Source organism: Megalopta genalis, chromosome 14, assembly GCF_051020955.1.
Source record: "Megalopta genalis isolate 19385.01 chromosome 14, iyMegGena1_principal, whole genome shotgun sequence".
Taxonomy (NCBI): Eukaryota; Metazoa; Arthropoda; class Insecta; order Hymenoptera; family Halictidae; genus Megalopta; species Megalopta genalis.
The window spans coordinates 10,185,286-10,209,530 of NC_135026.1; the positions used below are offsets into that span (position 1 = coordinate 10,185,286).

The 24,245-nt window shown below is 35.1% G+C and overlaps 4 protein-coding genes across 5 annotated transcripts in view; 3 read left to right on the top strand and 1 right to left on the bottom strand.

Annotated features, from left to right (window-relative positions):
* Positions 1-16,561, bottom strand: part of stan (protocadherin-like wing polarity protein stan) — a 51,215-nt gene extending 34,654 nt beyond the window's left edge. The window contains exons 1-2 of one of the 2 annotated variants that reach the window (XR_013034787.1): positions 16,207-16,561; positions 14,895-15,391 (exon numbers count right to left, since the gene is read on the bottom strand). The gene's annotated coding sequence lies outside the window, so the exon portion shown is untranslated. The remainder of the gene's footprint in view (positions 1-14,894; positions 15,392-16,206) is intronic. The other variant, XM_076526261.1, reaches the window with a different exon arrangement.
* Positions 16,562-16,831: 270 nt separating this feature from the next.
* The window catches only part of LOC117225838 (vascular endothelial growth factor receptor 1), a 33,518-nt gene continuing 26,104 nt past the window's right edge, over positions 16,832-24,245 (top strand). The window contains exon 1 of the mRNA XM_076526369.1: positions 16,832-16,953. The gene's annotated coding sequence lies outside the window, so the exon portion shown is untranslated. The remainder of the gene's footprint in view (positions 16,954-24,245) is intronic.
* On the top strand, positions 18,776-20,774 carry LOC117225643 (uncharacterized). Its single transcript, XM_033479324.2, has 5 exons — positions 18,776-19,453; positions 19,517-19,754; positions 19,814-19,979; positions 20,189-20,370; positions 20,442-20,774. The coding sequence occupies exons 1-5, from the start codon at positions 19,045-19,047 to the stop codon at positions 20,596-20,598; spliced, it is 1,152 nt and encodes a 383-aa protein (XP_033335215.2). The 5' UTR covers positions 18,776-19,044; the 3' UTR covers positions 20,599-20,774.
* Positions 20,651-22,653, top strand: LOC117225835 (cilia- and flagella-associated protein 69; the record flags this gene model as incomplete). Its single annotated transcript, XM_033479618.2, has 5 exons — positions 20,651-20,886; positions 20,968-21,263; positions 21,352-21,566; positions 21,626-22,054; positions 22,374-22,653. Coding segments are annotated over 5 exons (1,365 nt in total), but the record flags the coding sequence as incomplete, so codon positions are not given.

Here is a 24,245-nt window from a genome sequence, read left to right on the forward strand (position 1 = left end):
ATCTCTATCATGCCAATCATTTTGCATATATCATATTTTATATATTTTACGAATTTTGTATATATCATATTTTATGAATTTTCTGTATAGGCCATACTAAATAAACTATATCACGTCAAATTATCATTATACTCGGTGTATTGTATAATATTGTATTATTATTATTATTGTATTATATGTATATATTGTATATATATTATTATATATATATATATATATATATATATATATATATATATTATATTATATTATATTATATTATATTATATATACATATATATATATAACGTACCCCCTTGATATTTCTTAAAATTTTCTCAAAATTTCTTGCACTATGAAGTGAACTTTGTGAATTCGTCACAAATCGCTGCAGAACTCGCAGATGGTACACGACCAGTAGTCAAACCGGTTGGTAGAAGGGTAGAATTTCGATGAATCATTCCTAACCTCAAAACAAACCCAAGTCCCATTTTCCGAGGGTGAAAAATCAAATAAACCACGTTACAATGATGAATAGAAATTCTACGTTATCGTAGAAAGATCGATGCAATGCAATTACAACATTCCCAGAAAGCTCCGCGATCTATCAAAGGCTATCAGGAACGATCGAAAGTCAATCATAGAGGTTTATGAATGCCGACTTCTTCGCGGAGCATCGCGGATTAAAGACGGGCACTCAAAGGATTTCGCTGCGTCAGTGTTTGCTTAGAGTCGCCGGAGATTATCCCTGCGTTCAGGAATTGTTGTGGAGGATTTGAGAAGATGATCCTGGTTTAATGACAAAAGTGGCCTATGTATATGCCGTTGCTTGGTCGAAGAAGACGTAATGTTATCGATTAGTTGCGAATAAAGGGATGTATCTGACAGCATAGGGGAGTCACAATCTCAGCATAAAACTATTATAAAAATCTTGCGCACAAATTGTAATGAATAAACCAATTGTGGACTATTTATGCAGAGTGAAGTGTCTGCAGCTTTGTTTCTAATCCTTATTGGTTAATCCGAATTGGTCACTCACATTCTTCCATGCGTATCAACTCTAGTCGCATACAGATTTAAAAATTATTTATTATTATAAAAATTATTTATTATTATTAAAAATTATATATTATTTATTATATTATTTACACAAAGGTCCTCCTCTCCGATTCTGACGATATTTGAACGTGTTGTACTGCTTAACATTTAGAACAACATTATCCTTTGTCGAAAGTGTCGCTCCATATTAGTTTCCTTGACATAACCTAACCTGTACTGGGTTAAAATAAAATAAACCCAGACCTAATGTGTACTTATAACGGTCGAGATATTTTTAAAACTGCTACATAATATCATAAGCGTAGGTTGAGTCTAGGTTAAAATAAAATAAATTCAAACCTAACCTGTACTTATAACGGTCGAGGTATTTAAAAACCCGCTACACAATATCATAAGCGTAGGTTGAGTATAGGTTAAAATAAAATAAATTCAAACCTAACCTGTACTTATAACGGTCAAGGTATTTTAAAAACTGCTACACAATGTCATAAGCGTAGGTTGAGTCTGGGTTAAGATAAAATAAATTATAATAATTAATACAAAATTGTATGTTAACAAAATTTCATACTCTTCCATGAAATGGCAAAATTTTAACATTAACGATACTTTTTCGTAAATATCTCGAGATCTATGATCGAGCGACAGTAACGTGTATAGTCCTCACGCGAGAAGAAGACACCTTTCTGTTTATATTCTCCCTCTTTCCCCCTCTTTCCAAGACGATTGTGAGAAACAAAAGCCAAATACAAAAAATTATTTCTTTCAATCATTTAAAAGAAACTGAATATATTTGACTATATTATTAAATTCTTCTTATGTTTTCATAATATTATATTGTAGCTGGACATTTTTGTCATAAATGCATCAAATCTGCAGTCTAAGTAACATGTATAGGCACGATGATTATGCATCCCTTATTTAACCCTAGAAAGATAACCATATGACAACGTACGTAAAAGATAACCATACGCTTCAGAGGCGCATGCTTTTCTAAGGCGTCAATTTTATACTAACAATGGATATTTATTTAAGTTAATCTAGTCATTTTAAAGGATTGGCATTATTGTAAAAATAAAATGCATTTATATTATATTTTTTTATATTTTAAGTAATTTTAAACTTAAATCACTAGACCTCTATGAAAAATTAACAAAAATCAACAGTCTTCGCAGGCGCCTCTGCGACGTAGGTTATCTTTCTCGGGTTAAGAGTCATCGTCACGTTATTCCCATCCAAACCAAACGAGATACAATCCCCGGTGACCAAGCCCTCCTCCAAGCCAATCAGACTAAATAATGTCCGGTATATCAGAAACATTATTATCGCCGCGAATGTAAATGATCATACCAACCGAATAAGTTTCTCAATCCGACGACGCGGCTTTTCGCAGTTAATAGTCGCCGGATCGACGCTCGAACGACTGCGAGCGTGCGTAATAATTACACGACGCGGAATATTTTCGGTTCGCGATGGGTTGCCATTACCATAATCGCGTTTCGGATCAGTCGGCCACGAGCCGGCTTCCAGGAATCCCTATTTCGGCGAACACGCTCGAGCCTCGATGAGCGGGTTTTATTGCGATTACGCACGGTTTCTCGTCCCTGGTCATGAAGGTCGCTCGAAATTAGGGTGGAATTACTTTCTGGGAAGAGGTGGGGGAAAGAAGAAGCGACCGGCCGAGACATAGCCTCGAGGCGTTCCTCGCAATCACCCATAGAAGACGAGCTCTTCGTTCGTCTCTCGGTTGACGAACGAACACCCAGACGTTGTTCAAGGCTGCACCACTCGACCACCTAGCCGCAATATCTCGGCTGTGAACTGTAGCGATACTCGCTTAAATTTCAAAAATTCTGTCATGCTTAAATTGTTCTGCCGAGCTTGACCTTATCTTGATAGACAAGAACGGAGAATGAAATTTCGAATTAGGGGGAATGAAACAAATATATATTTCAAACAGATGCCGCGAGCGTGTATAAAATAATCGTGAAACTCTGAAATTTTGTTTTACATTTTCGAATGCGGTACCAGTGAAAAGCTGAGGTTCTTCCGATGAAAATGAGTCCAAACACGATGGGCATCGGGCCATGTTTATCGAACAGGATATACTGGGTGACCAAAATAACTTGATCACTTTGAATATCCTATTTGTTTTTGATGATCCACGCAAATGTCAAAGAGAAACATTGTTCGGTTGGAATGGGGCGAATATTATCATAAACAAGAAATTTTTCCAGGTCATACTTTACGCAATTTTAATTCATCGTGCGTAGTAGTTCTTTCTTTTAATGGTAGTGTATACATTAATCATATGATGATGATTTATCCAGTGACATTTTTTTTTAATATTAAAAGAAAATAATATACTCAAGGTGATAAAGTTATTTTGTTCACCCTGTAGATTATGAACGGTTTAAACGAAACCGATTTACGTCGTGTTTGGGCTCATTTTAATCGGAAAAATCTCAGCTATTCATTGGCATTGCGATTAGAAAGTTAAGGTGATAATTACTTGTCCCTTGTTAGGCTGCTCTATTCGCAAATATCAATGTCCTTACCAATACCTCCAATTTATGAAATGAACAGAACATCTATTTTGAAAAAAAAATTACATAAAAATGCAGAAGTAGATTAAGATTGCCACATACATGTACGTATATTTATAGTCAGATAGTCGATCCTTCCAATGGTATCAAGCATAAGTCGGATGGTTATTTATTTTTTTATTAAATCGCGCTTGAAGCAAGAAGCGTCCTTCTCATGCCGCATTTTACTTATTTTAAAAAATATGTTTCAAGAAATTAATGACCAAAGTTGAGAATCATCATAGACATCGATGACTGTATTAGTCGGAAAAATGTACCGTTGTCCGAGAGTTAATTGAGACACCGATCTCGACCAGATATTAACAGCGGTCGGTTGGTGAACCTGCAATAATAATCGCACCGATATCCGCGTAATTATTGCGTTCGTGGTGTGCCGCCACACTGCGGAATAATAGTGTCAGTAATAACTGCAATTGCGGGTCGCTTTACCGGTGCCTAGTGATTCGTGTACGTCTCTGGACAATTTTCAGAAAATTGGACAGAATTCCAGGTCACATAAGCGCTACTGCGACGGTCTTTGCATGAGGATTCGTCTATTCTAAAGAGAAGTTAATCTGTTTGACGAATTATCGGTCCGATCCTTTTTCTTGTATTATCATAATTCTAAGTTGCAATTGATGTTGTTTACCGAACGTTTCTTTGCATGTGAAGATCGACCTATTTCAAGTAAAGTCAGGTAATCTGTCCAATGAGTAAAACATTCACGAGTATTATATACCGAGTGTCTCAGCTAAAGGAGGCCACTTCAGTATTTGTGTTATTTTTAAAAGTATGTGAAGTTTTATTAATAAAAGTTCTTCTGTTCAGAGAGATGTATAATATGGCCATTATAATTTTTTCGTAGCTGGAGAATGTTAGGAGATTTCAAGGTCATCTTCACTTTTTTAATTGTAATCATATATTTTTTATAATTCTCGAAGAGTATTCGTTCTCTGATTGGCCCGCGCGTTTTCTCGTTTATATCTCGTTAACGAAACCGCAGTGGACATTTTCGCAAAGGAAAAAGTATCTTCAAAGTGTGTAATATTAGTTTTGGGACAGCCATTTCTTGCATCTTGCGTTGAATGCAACTACAATCAATTTGTTTGTACAATATTATAGTTTAGAACTTTCTTGGATAAATAATATTGCCCCAATAACGATTTCTAACAACTTATCGATTTCATTAACACGCACTCAAGAAATGTTTATATTAAATAATACAAATTACAGCAGATAATAGTGAATAATAATAAATAATGATAAATAATAGTAAATCGTAATAAATTCTAATAAGCAATAATAAACAATAATGAATAACAATTCACTGCTGCTAATCGATTTAGTGATTGTATAGATTTTTTTTGTAACTATGTCATATCATAACCACATAATCTGATTTATTATTTCCTATTTTCTTATTTCTGTACCGTAGAACAACAGGTTCATCCCGTTAAACAAATAATAGTATATTATTATTATTATTATGAAATTAATCGTAATGAATAATAATAATTAATAATAACGAATAATATTAATTATGTTTCCCGAACCATGCCCACTTGCAAGCATGTTTGCGCGATTCTCCCCAGCGGCCCTAGCAATCGAAACTAACATAATCGAGAACCGTTGCTCGAACGTCTCCTACAGAACGGTTATCTGCTCAAGCGAGAAATATTACAAGAGCGAACAACACTATCGCGAGGAGGTTCCGACGAAAGGCGACTGAATGAGTCGCGTGTTTTTGCCATAAGCGGCGAATCTTCGAAGATGATTCATCGTCGAAGATGTCCACACGTTTTCGCGACCCGCCATTCACGCTTTCGTCTCGCACTTTCGGTTTCCTTCCGTCGAACCTATCCGAGGGGGACTTTCCATCCGGACGATGACTCGGCGTGATCGAGATGAATTTTAGCGTGGTTTCTCTGGCTAAGAATTTAAATAAGACGAATTCATCTGGATAAACACAGGGGCCCGTCTTTTTTATGTGGTCAAGATAGAATTTTTGAAGTTTTGCATTTCGAAAAAAATTTCGTATACATCCATTGGTTATCCTACCGAAGACGAAACAGGTTTGAATTAATGTTTTATATAATACATATTATTAGGCGTTTTTGTATTATTTAAATGGTTTAAATGGGACCAGGCTTAGAAACATAAAATACACAGAAAACATAAAAGTGTCCGACACAAGATTTGTTTCGTATGAAATCTTATATAATTGTAAAGAGCATCGTGCCAATTTCGAGTGCAACTGTCTGCAACTTTGAAAGCTATGCGAATTTTAAGAAACCGATGCCAGCAACACTAGAGCGTTCTGTGATCGAGCTAGTGCGCGGCGATGACAGACGAAACGTCTCCAACAAAAATCCATCGGTATTTCACATTTCTGCGATATTTCTGCAATATAAAAAATTGCGAGAGAAATTTCTATTATATCGGAAACAGAGGTCACCCCGATTTTTGAAATGTGTATGTATCGCATACACATGTTCGACTTTACGATACTTCAGCTGTGGTCGAGATATGAACTCAACGATCTACCGTATTTGTAACCTTACACCATGAAATCACGGTAAAATCATTTTGTCCAGAAAAAACGGGATACCGGCCCGCTGTGCGTCGGGTTACAATGAACACCGTTACGACTGCCGGAGAAACTATGTTCGCGCAACGGTGACCGGTGTTATCGGAAAATGGAGAGGCGCAGACTGTCTATCCGGGGACACGGCATAGTATAGTGCGCGTCATTGATTTCTTGGCGTGACTGTCGGTCATCGCTACCTAGGAGAGCGATGACACGGGGCGATCTTAGACAAGAAGCGCATCGATCGATGTCACAGCGACGAACGGGGTGGGAAATCCAGCGCAACTATTTTTATCGGTGCCACCGTCGGGGGTGCTTTTGTTCGATTATGCTTTCGAATGCTAATTCCGGTGCAATCCTGTTTTTCCAAGTCGACCTTTCAGTCCAGCAGCCAGAGAACTGACCGAAGAAGAATGCAAAGTGGTCTTTAAATTACTTAACAGAAACGTGAAAAGATATTCTATATATTGCAAATACTTGTATGTTGAGTCAATATGACTTATCTACCTTGATTATGTTAGTTAATGATATCTTGCGTAAACTGGAAATGATAACATTTTTTTAAAATGTTCCAGATCAGATGATTGTATACTTTTTATATTCGTGGAAATTAGTGAACAGTGCTGTACGGTTAAATTTACATGAAATTCGTATGATTAAATAAATACGAGCTAGTCACACTCTTCCCGAGCGAAAAGAAAAAGGATAGATGTATAGTCATTACGCAACAAGAAGGCATCTTTGTGTTTACAGTCCCCTTCTCGCTAGCCGCCCCACTATCGCAGCGGTTGCTATCGATCTTCGCCACCGTTTTCAGCCAATAGCGACCGATAGCTGCGGCAGTGGGGCAGCTAGTGAGAGGGGGAATGTAACGCAAAGGTGCCTTCTTGGCGCGTGAGGACTATATGTGAATAGAATGCTGCGACTGGACAAAGTTAACATGAAAGAAGGAACATTTTACTTTTAGCAATTTTCATCTCTCCCTTATAATTATAACACCAATGGATATCTGAGATTCTTCCAATTGAAATGAGTTCAAACACGATGGACATCGGACCACGTTTATCGAACAGGATATACTGGGTGACTAAAATAACTTGATCACTTTGAATATTCTATTTGTTTTTGATGATTCACAAAAATGTCACTGTGTGGTAACTGATATGCACGATGAAAATTTCATAGAAATCAATCAACGTAATTATGATGACACAAATGTGATATCTGCTTGTCAAATTTTATAATTAAAATAAACTTTATCCATATATTTCAGTCGTATGCAACTTTAACCTTCCATTATTAACTAAAATTTTAGTTAATAGTATCGACACCTCTTACATCTTTTGATATTTCTACTGTTTTAACTTTAACGTCTGTACAAAATTTCCAAGAGGATTGTAAAAAATAGAATTAAATAAAAATAAATTTTAAATAGTGTAATAACATTATTCAATTCTTCTTATGTGTCCTCCCAATTTTATATTTCTGCTACTCATTTTTATCATAAGTGCATAGAATCTGCATACTACTTATAAAAAAACACACGTCATTCACTTTTAGTCAATCACATATATTTTCTTAGATCTACTTCTAAAATACAGATTCGGAAAATATCAAATGTGTTGATGCTTGATTTTAAATGTTAATATTTCCACAAAGATATGTAATGAAAAATGTTCTGGAAAATTTAGATTGAAGAAAACGCTGTACGTAGTTCCTTTGGAACATAAAACATGTGTCAAGAAATTATAAGAGCTTAGAAAGTGCCGTAATAATTCTAATATTTAACGAGAAATACGAATTTATGAATGCATTTATTAAGATACCGAATTTGATCTTGTTGCATTCAAATTTTTTAAATTGCTTTTTGGCCAACTAAATCGACCGGTTAGACTACCGTGCGACGGAAGAACCATTAGACTCTAGATCGCACAGTGGTCTAACCGGTCAATTTAGTTGACCAAAAATCAATTTCAAGAATGTCATCGAAGGCGAAAAATTGTTATTGCCTGGGGTACTTTGCATGTATCAAGACCGTACGCAGTATTTTCTTCAATGCACTCGTTCGGATCCTTTTTGCATCGATACATCAAGGATTTAATTACGATAACTCAGCCTCTCGAATGCCCATAGATAATCCGCACCGAGTAGACACGAAGGTGAAAATCATCGACAATAAATTCCTCTATTCGATCGAAGGAGTCTAAAAATTGTTCACGACCACGACGAACACGGTGCCCTATAAAAATAAATGGTCGGTGAATTTTACAATCGACCCGAGATCTCTTCTTCGAGAATCTCGATATCGAATAGTAGCGAGATATGAGCCGTTTATTTTGAAAGTGGCATAAATCACTTTGTTTTTAAGTCGATATATTTAAGGGTTTGCGTTTTAACACGTTTAAAAATATGGATGCTAACTTTCGAGAAGATTTACTTGTATTTGTTATCCCAGGATACTGATGTTTTTCTCAGTATAAATAATTTCGTATAAACATTAAAAAATCACCACTTTTCATTACGGTAAAGTGACTTAAGCCACTTTCAAAATAAATAGTTTAGAAAAATGACTGACATATATTAATTTGGTCCGACGTATTTTACTGAAGTGATGTTTTGAAAGGACAGTGATTTACTAAAATTGTCGAATAAATTACATATATAATAATAATTTATACCATGAACATATTTAATATAAAGGTTTGATTTAAGTATTTTTTATTTTAATATTCATAAAATACAAAAATAATTAGTACATTTTGAAACATAAGTATAAGTAATTTATATGAAAATACATCGGTTCAATTTAATTTTCGTCATCGATAGGAGTGATTAAGTCCTCGGAAATCGTGTTTTGTTTCAAATTTTTTAAATAACTGTGGTATATTGGGGGTATATAATTAAGCAAGTCCATCGTGTCTTTGTATTTTGCTGAAGAAACAGGACGAGATCCAGCGTATAACGGATCCATTTCTATTTGTGAATAACGCCTGGGTCTTCCTCTTTTTGGTGACAAATCCAAAGTTAGAAATTCATCTTTTTCATCTAAAGTTAGTTTATAAAACATTTTATAGCCATCCGCTGGCGGGTCTGGAGGTAGCCGCCGCATCACTATAATATAATTTACAAAACTGCACTATTCTTTCGCACTTATAAAAATAAGTCCAGTGATCACAACTTTTTTAAAAATACTGGAAATAATTCAAAACAATACTTCACACACACTTATCACACGTTTCTATTTCTTTTACACTAAGCCCCGCAATTAATTTCCTGAGTACAGCGACTTACGCCACTTTCAAAACAAACATGTTTGTTATACCGTTAATTAGCAAAACTTCTCTCGAACAAATCTCAATAGTTCTCAACTTATTGATTGCAAATTTTTTTAAAATGAAAAGATACCGTTCAATTGTAATTAATGTTACCATTAACTCGATTTTTTTGAAAAAGTGACTTATGCCACTTTCAAAATAAACGCCTCATATGTTCGATCCTTGGGTTTCCGTTATCCGGGGCCCTTTCACCGTCGAAAAGTCGGAAAAGGGACCCGCTGTAACCTCCGCCGAGCCGAATGGAAGATGCCAGAAGCAGATAAAGGTCCTACTACGGTGCGGCGGAACGGTCAATTTTCTGAAACCTGTTCCCACAGCGCTGCGCGAGCTGGGACGGGTTTGCTTACTTAGGCGCATACATTTCACGCTCGTACGCGCGCACGCGGCCGTCTTTTAAAGCCTGCAAATTAACGTTCCCGTTCTTACGACTGCGCCAGCGGAATCCGCAAAATTTCGTGAGTATCTTAATTAAAAACCTGCCAGGAAATCCCGGGTCCTCGCGATAACGCGTCCTCACCTCTTAATCCCCGGAGTCGATGTACCCTCCCGTTGATTTCCGAACGGGCCTTTCGGATTTTCGTTTCGTTAATTAACTTGTCCGCTCGGCGAGACGGCGCCACTGTGGTCTAGCCGGTCGATTTAGTTGGCCAATAATCAATTTTAATCATTCTACCTCGGTTACTTAAAAACAACGCCGCAATTGTTTGTTTAATGCATTCCGAAATTTTCGGTCCTTGTCAAATTTTTGGAATTATCACGTAACTTACCGGGGTCTTGTAAAAAGCAACGGACCTTTTTATTGCTTGAAGAAGAAATTTAATCTTTCACCATCTACGATAATTAGTAGATGGTGGATCTTTATGTAAAATAGAAATTGTCTAAGCCAATTGTAGGAAACAAGAAATAAAGTAAAAATGTATTTTTTCTTTTAATAATTTTAATAAATTGACGAGAAGATAGCAATGTACTTTTCTAACGTGTCGATACTTTCCGTCGTACTTTTATAATTCTAGCGCCAATGAACAGCTGAGATTCTTCCGATTAAAATGAGTCCAAACACGACAGAAATCGGACTATATTTATCGAAGAACTTATTCATATACAGGGTGAGTCACGCAACTTGCGCATCTCCAGTAACTTGAAATCAATTGATCTTGAAAACTTTGAAACCTTTCTACATATAAAATAGTCTCTACTCAACTGTGAAACAGTCTATTTAACAATTTTTCACAGCAGCATAAGTTAAATATTACTGTAGGTGTGCAAGTTACGCGACTCACTCTGTATAATAAAAATCGATAAACTTAGTCCGATTTACGTCGTGTTTGAGTTCATTGTAATCAGAAGGATCTCAGCTATCCATTAATGCTACAGTTATAAAGATAAGGCGACAATTACTGAACATGAATTTGTATCCCTTTATACTATACGAACTCGAGCCGATCCTCCGAGTTTCGCTGCTTGTCGTATTAGCTCAGTACAGAGATAATATTATTCTTGAAATTTCGCGACAACGGCTTACAGAGTACGAAAATCACAAAATATTAAAAATGACTCTGTGTGGTTTGTAGTTCACTTCCGGTTGCGGATATCGACCTCAGTTGTTGACGAAGCTCGTATTTACATATGCTAACTCCAAGAATTCCACTGCAGCGCAAAACTGATTCCACGAAAACAATCTCGATCTATCAAAATAATGATGATAGCCCGAACGGTAAAAGTTGTTTAGAAAGTTATTTCTGTATTTCATATGGAAATTGAAGATTGATATTCGCACAACGTATAGTCACAGTAGAACCTCGACTATTCGAACCGCCTATATCCGATTTTCATTTTTATTATCCGAGCACGCTGTATATGTGAATATATTAATTTGAAGAGATTCAGATAAAACTTTATTTATCGTACAAATCGGGGTAAAAATTTAATATACGTTGGTTTAATAGAATCAGTTTTCTTATTCGTACACCCGTGCTTCTCTGACTTAGTTCGGATAATCGAGGTTCTGCTGTATTGTGTATATATATATATGGATTGTATAATGTACATTCATATATTGGATATTATAATATATAATTTATATTGTACATTCATTGTATAATTTATGTTGCATATTCATCGTATAATTTATACTGTATATTTATTGTATATTAATTCCATAATTTATATTGTGTATTTATTATGTGATGTTTATTATATATTAATTTTACAATGTACATTCATACATCGGGTGTCCCATCTAACTTTGTCACCTTCAATTATTCTCATACTTGTAATGTTACAAAAGAATTGTTCGAGAAAAAGTTACGGTATTCTCGATGTGTAAGCAGGCTACAACTAATAGCAGTAATACAACAAATAATAATCCAACGTTCTTTTTAAATTATTCAATGGAACTTCAATGGTTTCTTTACACGTTACTTTAGACGTACAGATAAATTTACATCGCGAAAAAACATTGTACGTGTCCACTACAATCCACAAACAATGGCCTAGAAATAAATCGTTTTTTATTCGCAAAGACAAATAACATTTTATCACGCGAATGAATTATTCGTGAATTCAAAAATATCCGCAAAAAGAAATTATCCGCTATTAAAATTATCCAATTGTTTATTCATTCGAATAATTATCTAGATACAGAGTTGTTCCAACGATGCCGAACACTGGAGCAGACCGACGCGAGGGCACGATGCTCTCGGAGAGATGAGGGTGCGCGTTCGAGAAAAGTCATCCTTCTCTACCTCGCCTCAATGTTCGCCCTCGCAATCAGGGGTGAGTGACTCACGTTCCGCAGCTTCGACGCCGACAGTCGTCGGGACGCTTACCCTCCAAATATTGATTCGCCGGCCGAGGGAAACTACCGGGTGCGCGGTGAACACCCCTCGACGCCTCGTCTCCTATCTAAATTTTTCTAGCGCCACTCTTCGGGGCTTCTTATTCGCATCGGGCGGGTCTTCCGCATCGTGTTACACTCCTTCCTGATCGTAAACTTCCTGATCTTCGATGTATCGAGGAACCGTACCGAAAGACGATGCCACAAAAATAATAACCATAGCAACACATCCCTTTATTGTACAGTCAACGATTTGACCCTTTATATTTAACCCTCTGCAGGCTTGGGGGCCACGAGGAATGTTTTAAACCCATGAGAACGATCGTCAGATTCGTTGGAAGATTACGTGGTGTCTTGGAGATCGATAGCATACAAGATGGCGCCCATTTTGTACATAGCAATGCGTAAACAATTCTTTCGAGTAATGCTAGCTTTCGAGAATTCTTTGCTAAATTAATCCTCTGTCGCATGAATTTTTATGGCAAGTTAAGAAACACACGTTTAGCTGTCAATGCGCTTAAATAATAATATGCGAAGAAAAGTAACAATATTATTTAACGATATTTATAACTGTTCTCACATGTACCCAATTACGTGTTTCATTGACTTTAGTCTATCGGGGCTATATTAATTTAGATTATGTATCAAATTGGATCTGCACAAACCCCCGCAATATAAAAGGAAATTATAAAATTTCCTTCGTTTTCAACCGTAGTTTCAACCCTTAAACACTATCGTTGGCGACGCTACTATAATATCTCCAATATAAAAAATTTATATTGGATCTGCACAAATCCCCGCAATATAAAAGGAAATAAATTGGAGATATTATAGTAGCGTCGCCAACGATAGTGTTTAAGGGTTGAAACTACGATTGAAAATGAAGGAAATTTTATTTTATTTTATCGTTGGCGACGCTAGTCTAGTATAACAGACTTATTATATATTATAATAATATAAAAGATATTATGTATATAATATATTAATAATATATTAATATATTAATTATATTATGATATTATAGACTTATTATATATTATAAAATTTGGCATCGTTGTCAAGGGTTGTAACCACGGAAATACTTAATTGTAACGTTTTTTCCCAGAAGGATTACTTTGACAGAATTACGTCGGTTGTAAACGAAACGCGAAAATCCATAATTCACCAGCGGGAATCGTGAATGCGGCGTGAATGCGGACAGGGATTTAATCAGCGGCTCGATCAAATCTACCATTTCTTTTTCAGCGAAGCTGTACAGAGCGCAATGAATTCTTCTAACGTCGACGAACCGATGAAGCACGTTCATAAATTATCTCGCTGCGGAAACGCGAGAACGCCAAAAAATATTGTTCGCCGAATGAAATATTACCGGGTCGCGCAAAATGTCAGGAATGTCCTGGCAGATAAACCGAAGAGGAAAATGCATACACGCAGCTTCTCGCAGTCGCCTGTCGTCGTCCGGTGTGATTAGGGACTTCCTTTGACCCGGTCATTTGCGTGTGGAAATTCTCGAAATTGTCTAGCGGAAACGTATATTTCGTCTACTCCATGATCAATGTTAAATGAGAAATTGAAAGTCGGAGGCTGTTTTAATATCAGTGAAAAGGGTTCTCGACACAGTCGCGTGGTTAATGCTGTCATTGTAAGTGTGTTTGGAATTATTTCATGACTCTAAAACTCGCCGTCAATTCTTGCAGAAAAATTGAAAGTCATTGTCAACAAAATATGCGCCTATAACAAATATTATATAGATATTAATAGATATAATAATAATATAATAATATAATAGATAATATATTATATCTATTATATTATATATTATTATTTTTATTATTAACCCTCGAACTACACACACAATAGATATAATATAATAGATATAATAATAATATAATAGATAATATATTATATCTATTATATTATATATTATTATTATATCTATTATATTATTATATTATTATTATATCTATTACATTATATATCTATTGTGTGTGTAGTTTGAGGGTTAAAAGAACATTTCCAATAGACGCGTTAAAAACGCCGCGGATCATCTGTAAATTCATCTGTAGAAAGACAGATGTAAAAGGAGGAACGCCGCCGTCTGTCCACGGTATAAAAATTCTGAGATTCCGGTGGTTGCTTTCAACTGCCGCGAGGAAGCTTCGAATGTCTTATCGCGACCCGGTGTTCTCGCAGAGGTCACCACGTCGCATCGGCACAGCGCGTTCGCTGCGTTCCCACAACGGGGTAGCGAATCGCTCGCGATCTGCCGAAGGATGGCAGGCTACGGGAGAGAAAAAAAGGGTAAGAAAAAGCAGTGGTTTCCCGGTGGGTCGGAAGACACGGGGATAGAGGCAAAAACCCGTAGTAAAATAATTGTAGCGAGTACTGGTTTGCACGGCACACAGTAATTAAACAACGCGTTGTTTCCCGTGAGAAAACGCCGGGTGCCGCGCGCCGTAAAAGAAAAAAACAATCGTGGCGACGAGAATGTGCCATTATTCGAAAGGGTCACTCACCGTCCCGCCAAGGTCGCCGCCTCCGAGATTTGTCACATCTCGCGTCACGCCCAGCCTCTCGTTTCTAATCCGTGGAATCCCTTTCGGCGCCGAAACGGGGCACTAGTTCCTCACGAATTCGTTGTTTCGTAAGACGCTTCTTCGTTGTCGCACAGCCCACATACGAACACCGCACAAAACCGTGAACGACGTGCACACGCACAGTTCAGCTGCTCTCGGCAGCGTCCCGACTACTACGAACCAGTCCATGCACGCACGAACCAGTCTACGTGCCAGCGTAGTAGAGGGCGACTACCTGCGACCGTGTGTATCCCGACATTGACTTCTCCAGCGACGATTGAACGACCACCGATCTTACGCTTCGGAAAACGATCCACGGCTCACGCATCGATCCCCCACCATCACCTCGATCCGGGGATCTTGATGAATTTCGAAATGGTCTACTTATGCTGTTTACGGATCGGCTGCGTAATTTGTTTATCCTTGATCCACGATATCTGCGAACAACGGTCGGGCGCATTGTAGGAACGCTAAATAAACGCAGAAATAATACTCTAATGAAATCAGTAATCAATATTCTTTTAAACGCTTTCGTTCTCTGGATCTCTCGGGCTTGGTTACTTGAATAAATAAATAAATATTGCGAAACTGCCGTCTCATCCGGTAATTCATGGCGTCTCGTCCAAAGTGAGGAGAGTGCATCGGATCCCGGTGTGGAAAATTTAGAATATGTTCAAGTCAATCTGCCTAAAAAGATGGGTAACGAAAAATTAGAAATTTATAAGTTTTTTTTAATCGTCTCAACAGAATTGAAACGAATCGGAAGTACTTGCACGCAATTTCAAATAAATATATATAAATTATATAATATATATTATTATAATTATATATTATAATATATATAATTATTATTATAATTATATAATAATATGTATATAAATTATTCTGAAAATGCCTCGGTCGAAAACTGGAGAAAAATCGAGTCTAACAAAAAAAACTGACGAGATCTATGGAAAGACGATTATATGTTATGGAAAATAGTTGAGAGGATAGCACATATAGGAATTAGCATTGAATCAAGCTTAAAACCATATCTCAGTTAGCCACGATTAACTCTGAGATACCTTTTAAACCGAATTGTTGTTTAAATAAAATTAATGCAAGATGTGATTATAATTTATATTTTCATCACAAGGAATATATTTTATACGCAGTCTCCGATTGTAGATGCAACTCACTGTAGCTATGGAATTATTTCGAAATCGAGCACGAATTCTACGCACCGTGTACGAAAGCCCTTCGTAATAATTACCGTTAAACACGCTGCACTGCCGACAATTCCAATATTGATTGCTACACATGATTGTCTTCTTTCACACGTTATCGTGTGACGATCATTACAGGAACACTTTCGGTTGTATGCGAACACTGAACACTTTCCGCGATACTAACGACGATGGTCTCCCATTTGCGATAAGGTATTACTGATAAATAAGAAGTACGTCTTTAAGAACAGCGTTCATTAAAAACAATATTCAGTCAGAGCATACGGTTAAAAACCGGAGTAAATTGGGGAACACAGGTACCCAGCTTGCTACCATCGGCAGCGTCGGCGACTGTTGCAAACTCTCTCCTGCACGTGCAAGAACTACACACACATCTACGGTATTCCGTCTGTATGTGAGAATCCAATAGCGGCTGACTTTTTGGCGATTTGTGTTCTTTGCCGTATCGTGTGCAAACGGCGTGGTATCCGCTTGATTCGATCGAAAGCTTTTCGGATATTCTTATTGTAAGATTCAGTATGAAAAGTGTTTCCGACGGGAAAACTTTGAATTAGGAAGGTAAGAGATTGAGTCGGCGCTACTTTCGGTATCAGCGCCATCTGCAATACAACTTTTGAATTTTGCCGCAGGTGGCACCACCAAGTTGGCAGACAATTTTATTCAAACTTCGTCCAGCACATTTTAATACGATTTTAGTAAGGTTAAACTGTCGCGGTGATTCTAATCGATTCTTTTTCTTGTGAATTATGTATGACACGTTCGACGAAACAAAGGTAAGAATTTTCTTTGTAATTTGATCGCTACTTTGAAACTGTTTGCAATATTCCATTATTTGTTATTCCATTGTTTACCGAATCTGACGTTGGACGAAACAGTATACACGTTAACACGCATTTTTCAAGCATTTGTGAATGTTTAAAAATATTATATAAAAAGTGACGTCCAACATGGATATTGATAAAAAAGAAACCGAGGTCGTGGTTCCCGATAAATTGGATGTGAGCGATGTTTGGAAGGCATTCAGGTGTCCGAAACATGTTAATCGCGAGTGTCCTGAGACCGATAAAATACCCGCAAAACTATTCGATTTTATGAAAAAATCGGAAGTTGATGTGGATCATACTTTGACGAAATTGGACGAACTTATATCCGATCCTGCCACGAAAGACAGTGCGCCACGAATTTGTAGGCTTTTGTATGAGTACCTCCATCAAGTAGAAAACAATGGCTATGTATCCTTTGAAGGATAAAACATCTTTATTCAACAAGTACAGTCGATGTGTAAAGTATTCGTACAATGTAACGAATCTGAAATAAAACTTGGTATATCTATATCGATATTAAATTTAACGGGGAAAGAATGCTTAACAAATATTCTTAGATATTTCTAGAATAAATTTACTGTAAATCAAATTTTATTTCCGCCAACATTTACAAAATTATCAATAAAAACAGACAAATGTGCAGAACTAGACGCATAAAAAATATTTGTACAATTCGTTAAAGAATGATAAAACTGTTACAATAATTTTAATATTATTAATTTTTTAATAATTTGTGAGATTGCTTTATTGAAATGTATGAAAACTTTAGATGCATTCTGCTTCTGCAAAGTCTGTTTTATTTAATACTTTTATAACTCTTGACACGAATCAAATTTTGTTTACGCTAAATCTATTCTATAAATATCACACACACAAAGAATACTTATTAATCGTTTTTTCCTTATAAAATTTATTACCAATATGGATTTATGAAGGTTTAGTTTAAATTGATCATTCTATGAACACTTTCCACACAGAATTGTACAACGTATTCCAACTAACTTAATTATCACAAATATTTTGTTTATTGTCTCTAATAGCGACAAATGTTGGTAAAAATAGGATTACATTAAAGTAACAACTACCGTACTATAAAAAAATTTTTTCGAGATTACGATTTCAAGATTTAGAGATCATTGATATTTTAGCGAAACTTTCGAAAACTGATAATAACCGTTTTGGCTGAAATTTTGCAAAAAATATTTTTATCACTTTAGTGTCACTCCCTTAAATATAATCTAAAATAAAAATGTTTGATGAGTTAACCCAGACCTGACCCAATTATAAAAGAATGAAAAAACACTGAAGAGCTTAATTGATAAACTTAATCGTTAGCTTTATAATATCAAGTGAGGCTCGTGATTTATGAACAAACTTAAAAATAATGTTCGTATTTTATCTTGTATATTGGTCAATTGTTTTGACAATTGACCATTATATTATAAAATTATATAATATAAGTGTATAATATATAATATAAATAATTATATATTATATTATAATAATTATATAATATAAATTATATAATAATATATATTAATTATATATATTATCAATTGCCAATTATAAGATGTGCCTTCAGACAGGATACTATCGGTAACGCAGAGAGTGACATTACGGTGGTAAGCCATTTTTTACAAAATTTTTTATTTTAACTAAAAGTAACCAAAAATTCTTTTCGCAAACATTGCTTATATTTAAACAGTACCTGTTTTTAAAATTGCAGCGAAATCGAAACATAGAACCTAAAATGGTAAGAAATGGTAAGACAGAATGGTAATTTTTCGCAAAATTTTAGCTTTAAACTTCGAATTGTGGAAAATCATTCTGGCAAACATTGTTTTTAAGTAAAAAAAAAAGTTTCGCAAATATTTTTTCTAAATGTAATATTTAGAAATTTCTGATCTCAAGTACGAAAGATATAAAGTTAGATGGGATATCCTGGACATGTTGGAGTTAACTAACTAACGTAATTTTACTAATCAATCATAAAGGTTTCCTTAAAGCTATATTTAGAAGGTAACAAATTTATCAAAAATAATGAGGATAATAGAATTTTTAGTTGAAAATGTTAACATAGACAAAGAGTATGAGTTTCATCTTGATCAAATACTAGAGCTTTGCCATTTACCACCTTTATTAGAAAAATCTTCTGAAATTCTAACAAACAATGATATACTGGAACAATATTTCACATTGTTAGGAAAGCTTCTTGTTGTTTTGCCAACCAAGAAACATATATTGAAGGTTCACGAAGCCATCCATTCTTTGTTATTAAACAGAGACAGTTCAAATATAGCAGCAGTGAAGATTAGAGATTGCCGTGCAGTTATAGAAAAATCACAGCTTCCAGTTGAAGTAGTTAAGTCATTAGAAAATTGTCTTCCGGAGTTGTATCAAAAGATTTTGGAATTGGTTTTCTTGCTTTGTTCCATTTCGTACAAATGCTGTGAGTAATAAAAATGCAATGTATAATTAGAAAAATAAAAATTCCCTAAAATATATATTGTAGCTCACAAAATGTTAGAAGTTGGAGTACTTAATATAATACTGGTCAGAATGGATCTTCCTTATGCTACTCAATTACGGTGCACAAGGCCACCTGACTCATTACTAATAGGTAGTGAATACCCTGAGGATACAACCCTTTTAATAATGAACACTTTATGGTGTCTAATGAAGTCCATTCTTCCTCCTATTGATGTGCCCATCAAATTGAAGACAACTTCGTGTGCACACTGCGCATTATGGTATGCAATGTACAACTTAATGATGAATCAGTAATTTATACTTAATCCAAATTATACAGGGGTTTGTCCTACGCATTCGAGAGACAAATATTCTACAGCCAATTTCGAAGCGTCAGCAAAAAGATCAGAAATGAAATTGCAGCTATTATTCTTTCAATTTTAATTAGCTTTCCTAATTGGAATTTTGTTAGTAGTGGTATAGCAGACAAAGTGATCAGGTTTTTGGTAGGTGTTGAGACTGGCTCTGTAAGAGTATTTTCAGAGACAGTAACATTTGGCAGAACTAATGAGGACTTGTTCTTCCAAAAAGTCTTATTGCTAATTGTTATGCACCTATCTCAAATTGATGCATGTATCCCAGTAATTATTTTATTGGTTTTTACTATTATTGGATTATGGAGAATATTCTTATTTTTGGTACTTGTTTCGAACAGATAATGGTGCACAGAAAATTGATGCAAACAATACTTCAACTGGTTAATCCAGATACTGAAGACTCAAAAATCACTTGGACTGCATCTCAATTTTGGAACCTATGGACTTATGCTATTAATTCTCTGTCTGTGCTGGCACCAAAGATGCCAAAAGATTTTGTAACATACAATGGTACTATTAGGTACTAAAAATTGAATAAGCGACACTTAAAAATATTAACTGTTCATTTAAAACAGTTTTATACTCGTGTAGATTGTTAATGCTGTTAGACTGGACTTTGACCACAAGGTTTGACATGGATATTGTAATGCATTGCACAAAAGTGATTTGTTCAATCACTTTAAGTAACAGTACTTTGTTATTGGAGAACCTCAAAGAGCATGGGATTACAGTTTCATTGATCAGTTAGGTTAAAATTGGGTTAAAACTCATAAATTGGTACTTCCATTTATTATTATTGAAATATAATAATTTTATATAAACATATTATAGAATTGATTAATCATATTTTAACATCTTGTAAACTTGCAACGAAAGAACAAAGAATTCTGACACTGGTGTTAATCTCAGTCGAAAGACTTTTACAGAAACAAATCTATTATCAAGAAATGTTTGGAGATCAAAGTATTGCATTTGTTATGGAACTACTTTTTCGATGTCTTTATCAGAAAGATGAAGAAATTCAAGTAGATCAACGGTGAGTTTGTTTCTACATAGTTCACTTGTTACAGTTGTACAATGTTCTTATGAATTAGTATGGTGTAAAGAGATCTGGTAGCCTTTTACTAGCATTAGGTTCATACATTTGGGAGTGTATAGTATGGTGTCCCCCAAACTTGGAAAAGTTTATTGAATATGGCGCAGTATACGTTATACTGGACATTATTGAAGTAGTTCCATACCCATCTCAGCGCATGTTTCTCACTGTACTAGCCGATATGTGTGACAATTATTTTTGCGGATCTTATTTATGCACTTGGAGAGGCATTAATAAGAAAACGACACTAATGTCTCTGTTGGCAAAAATATGGAGAGATGAAGAAATCAGGCTTGAATTTAAAAGATGCTGTGATGGCTCAGTGAGAGGCAAATTGCAAATATAATTTTCTGTTAATAAAATTGGGTGTATCTTGTAATTAGAAAATAATTTATTGTATATCAGATGAAGAATTCCCTTCAATGGGCAAGAAACAGTGGTTGGACACTTTTCAGACTAAACTTTTTGGACACGTGAGCCCAGCAATAATTGACATGATCGGTTCAGTCAGAGCAAAGATATATAGTATTAGAAAAATCATTGAGAGAGACAATGAGAGATATAAAATGGCAAAACAGCATTATAAAATATTATATTTTGATCTCCCAGTGGAAGATCGAGTGAGTGTATGGAATGTTTGTTGTGGCATCCGTGTAGTATAATTAAAACCATTTTTCAGATCACAGTATCTGGCATAGATTTGTACTTCAAGTTGAAGTTAGGTCAAACATGGGTAGAGCTCAACAAGTATTTTGAACAGATAGGCATTACACCACTTGGTATGGATGGCCAGGCAATATTCCTGATGACGCAAAGATACTATTTATGGGGAATTTTACTAAAAGAAAAGCAAAAGAATATAATACAGGATATAAAAAGAGAAGAGGACATAGACGAAAAAGATGAATATGCTAGGATTCGAGATTCTAAGCTTATTTTGTCATTGAACGCACTTGATGAATTAGATTACATATACAGAACAACAGATAGAGAATACATGATAAAGAAAAAGATTGAACAAATACAACAAGTTTATTCGACCCTGAATTTTCCACGCAAAGGAAACGAACAGAATCATAGGACGTTCATGGCTACAGTCAACTTCACAGTAAATATACCTAAAACAAGGGTGAAACTTTTAAAAACTAGTCACACCTGATTTGGCTAAAGATTTTCAAATAGCTTCATTTTACATAAAAACAATGTTTGCCAAAAGAGTGACACCAAAATGGTAAAAAAGTTCTTTGCAAAAATTTGGGAATTAAACGGAAAATCTTTCTAGCAAATATTGTTTTTATATAAAATGACGCTACTTGCAAAATTTCAGCAAAATTTGGTGTGACCGATTTTCGAAAGATTCGCTAATATGAGTAAAAAATGATTAAAAATATTGATGTTATTTACAAATTATTATACATTTTCTACAGACAATATTCGATCAAAATGTGGTATTTAGTAATCTAACAGCAGATTCAGATTTCGGTCAAATAAAAGTTCTGCCCGTTTCGCCATGCGAGTCGCATATCTTGGAGGAAACAATATTTTCCGGAATGTCGTGCTCATCTTTGACAAGCTATGATTTCTCTAAATTAGAACAATTTGAAGAAGAAGCGTAGTTCACATAATTACAAATTCATACTTTATCGTTTCTCGAATATACAGGAACCTTTATTACCAACGAAAATAAAAAGCGTAATTACTTATAAATCTTGTCTCATTGACGTGCCTTTTACATTGTATTAGTAATTTATTATCGACACTAACAATACTTATCGACAACTGTAGATCAAAATCCATCAAAGTAAAAAGTGGAAGTGATCTTCAATGGTTTTCGAAGGATTTGATTTAAATATATTAACCTAATATTAAACCAATAAATATTAGTTGCATGATATTAATTTTGCGGATTACGAAATATTTAATTAATCGTACACCCCTGAAGGATATATTTTCTACTACGTTACAAATGGGATTTTCTTTTTATAATGAACATCATGTGCTCATTATACTTCTTATTATTCTAAAAAAGTTTTATTCTTCCAGTATACATATGTATATTACATTTAATTTACAGACTGCGTATATTACAGTCGCTATAATACGGCCTGAAAAACATCTCACAACAAAAATCGTGCGGTATACATTTTTTTTTACTACCCCCCTAGTTTCCAGATGATTTCCTTAAAATAAATGAGAAATTTTAAACAAAACATTACATTGTGCTCTGGCTTGTTAAGAGGCCAGGCTAGTAACGTGACTTTGCGGATTCAGCAGGTCGGTATCTGCTGTACAGATTTCATTATAGAAATGGTATTATCTAGAGATATGTAACTTCTTGATAAATACGAGATGGAGCCACCTGTGTTTTCTATCAGGAACGAAAAAGAAATTCAATTTAAATAGAAATATTCTCTGGATCGAGAAATTCAGTGACATTTTGTTATAATTTTTTAACCATTGAAGATATTACAATGATATTTTTACTAAAAATATTTAAAAGATAATCATTTTTGATAAAAAAATTGTTTATTACGCTGCTCATAGATTTGGAACGAAAAGAAACAGAAACTTCGCATCGATTATTTAGAATAAGGGGAGAATGGGTTAATGGCGGTCACTTAAACAAGAATTAAAATACAATCGAAATACGAGGTAACATATTTATTTGAAGTAACTTTTTATACACTTTAGGGAATTAACTGTAAGTAAAAAATAAAACTAATAATATCCATAATGAGCTACGCGGTGAAATTAACGTTATAAGAAATAATAGATTTGACCCTTATTGCCCGCATCAGTGGACAATGGTAGACACGTTGTCGGTAATCCGTAGTCAGCGTGCCATACACAGTCATCGGGCTCATATTTCTCGGGAGAATCCCATCCGGTACGTTCTGCACATTTCAACGTACCACATGAGATCCATTTATACCACATTCCATTGTCTCGCCCAAATTGATTGCAGATGATGCATGTATTATATTATACATATATATAGGCTTTACATTTATCATATATTAAATTCTTTTATTTATTTTCCATTAATAAAATTTTATACGTTCGATACAATAGATATAGTTTTATCGTTTTATCCGGCTTAGTTTTTAACAAAACACGTCTTATTCGATGAACATAAAGTTACCAACGTTACACGTTGTCGAGGACAACTCGGTGTGATAGTGCCCACACAATTCGGTATTCGGTTTCCCCGGATAAGAATCTGCCCGCGTCTGGTCTGTTTCCATATATCTATAATATATTTCCTTCCTACTACAATTTTTATGACTACAGCTTATATT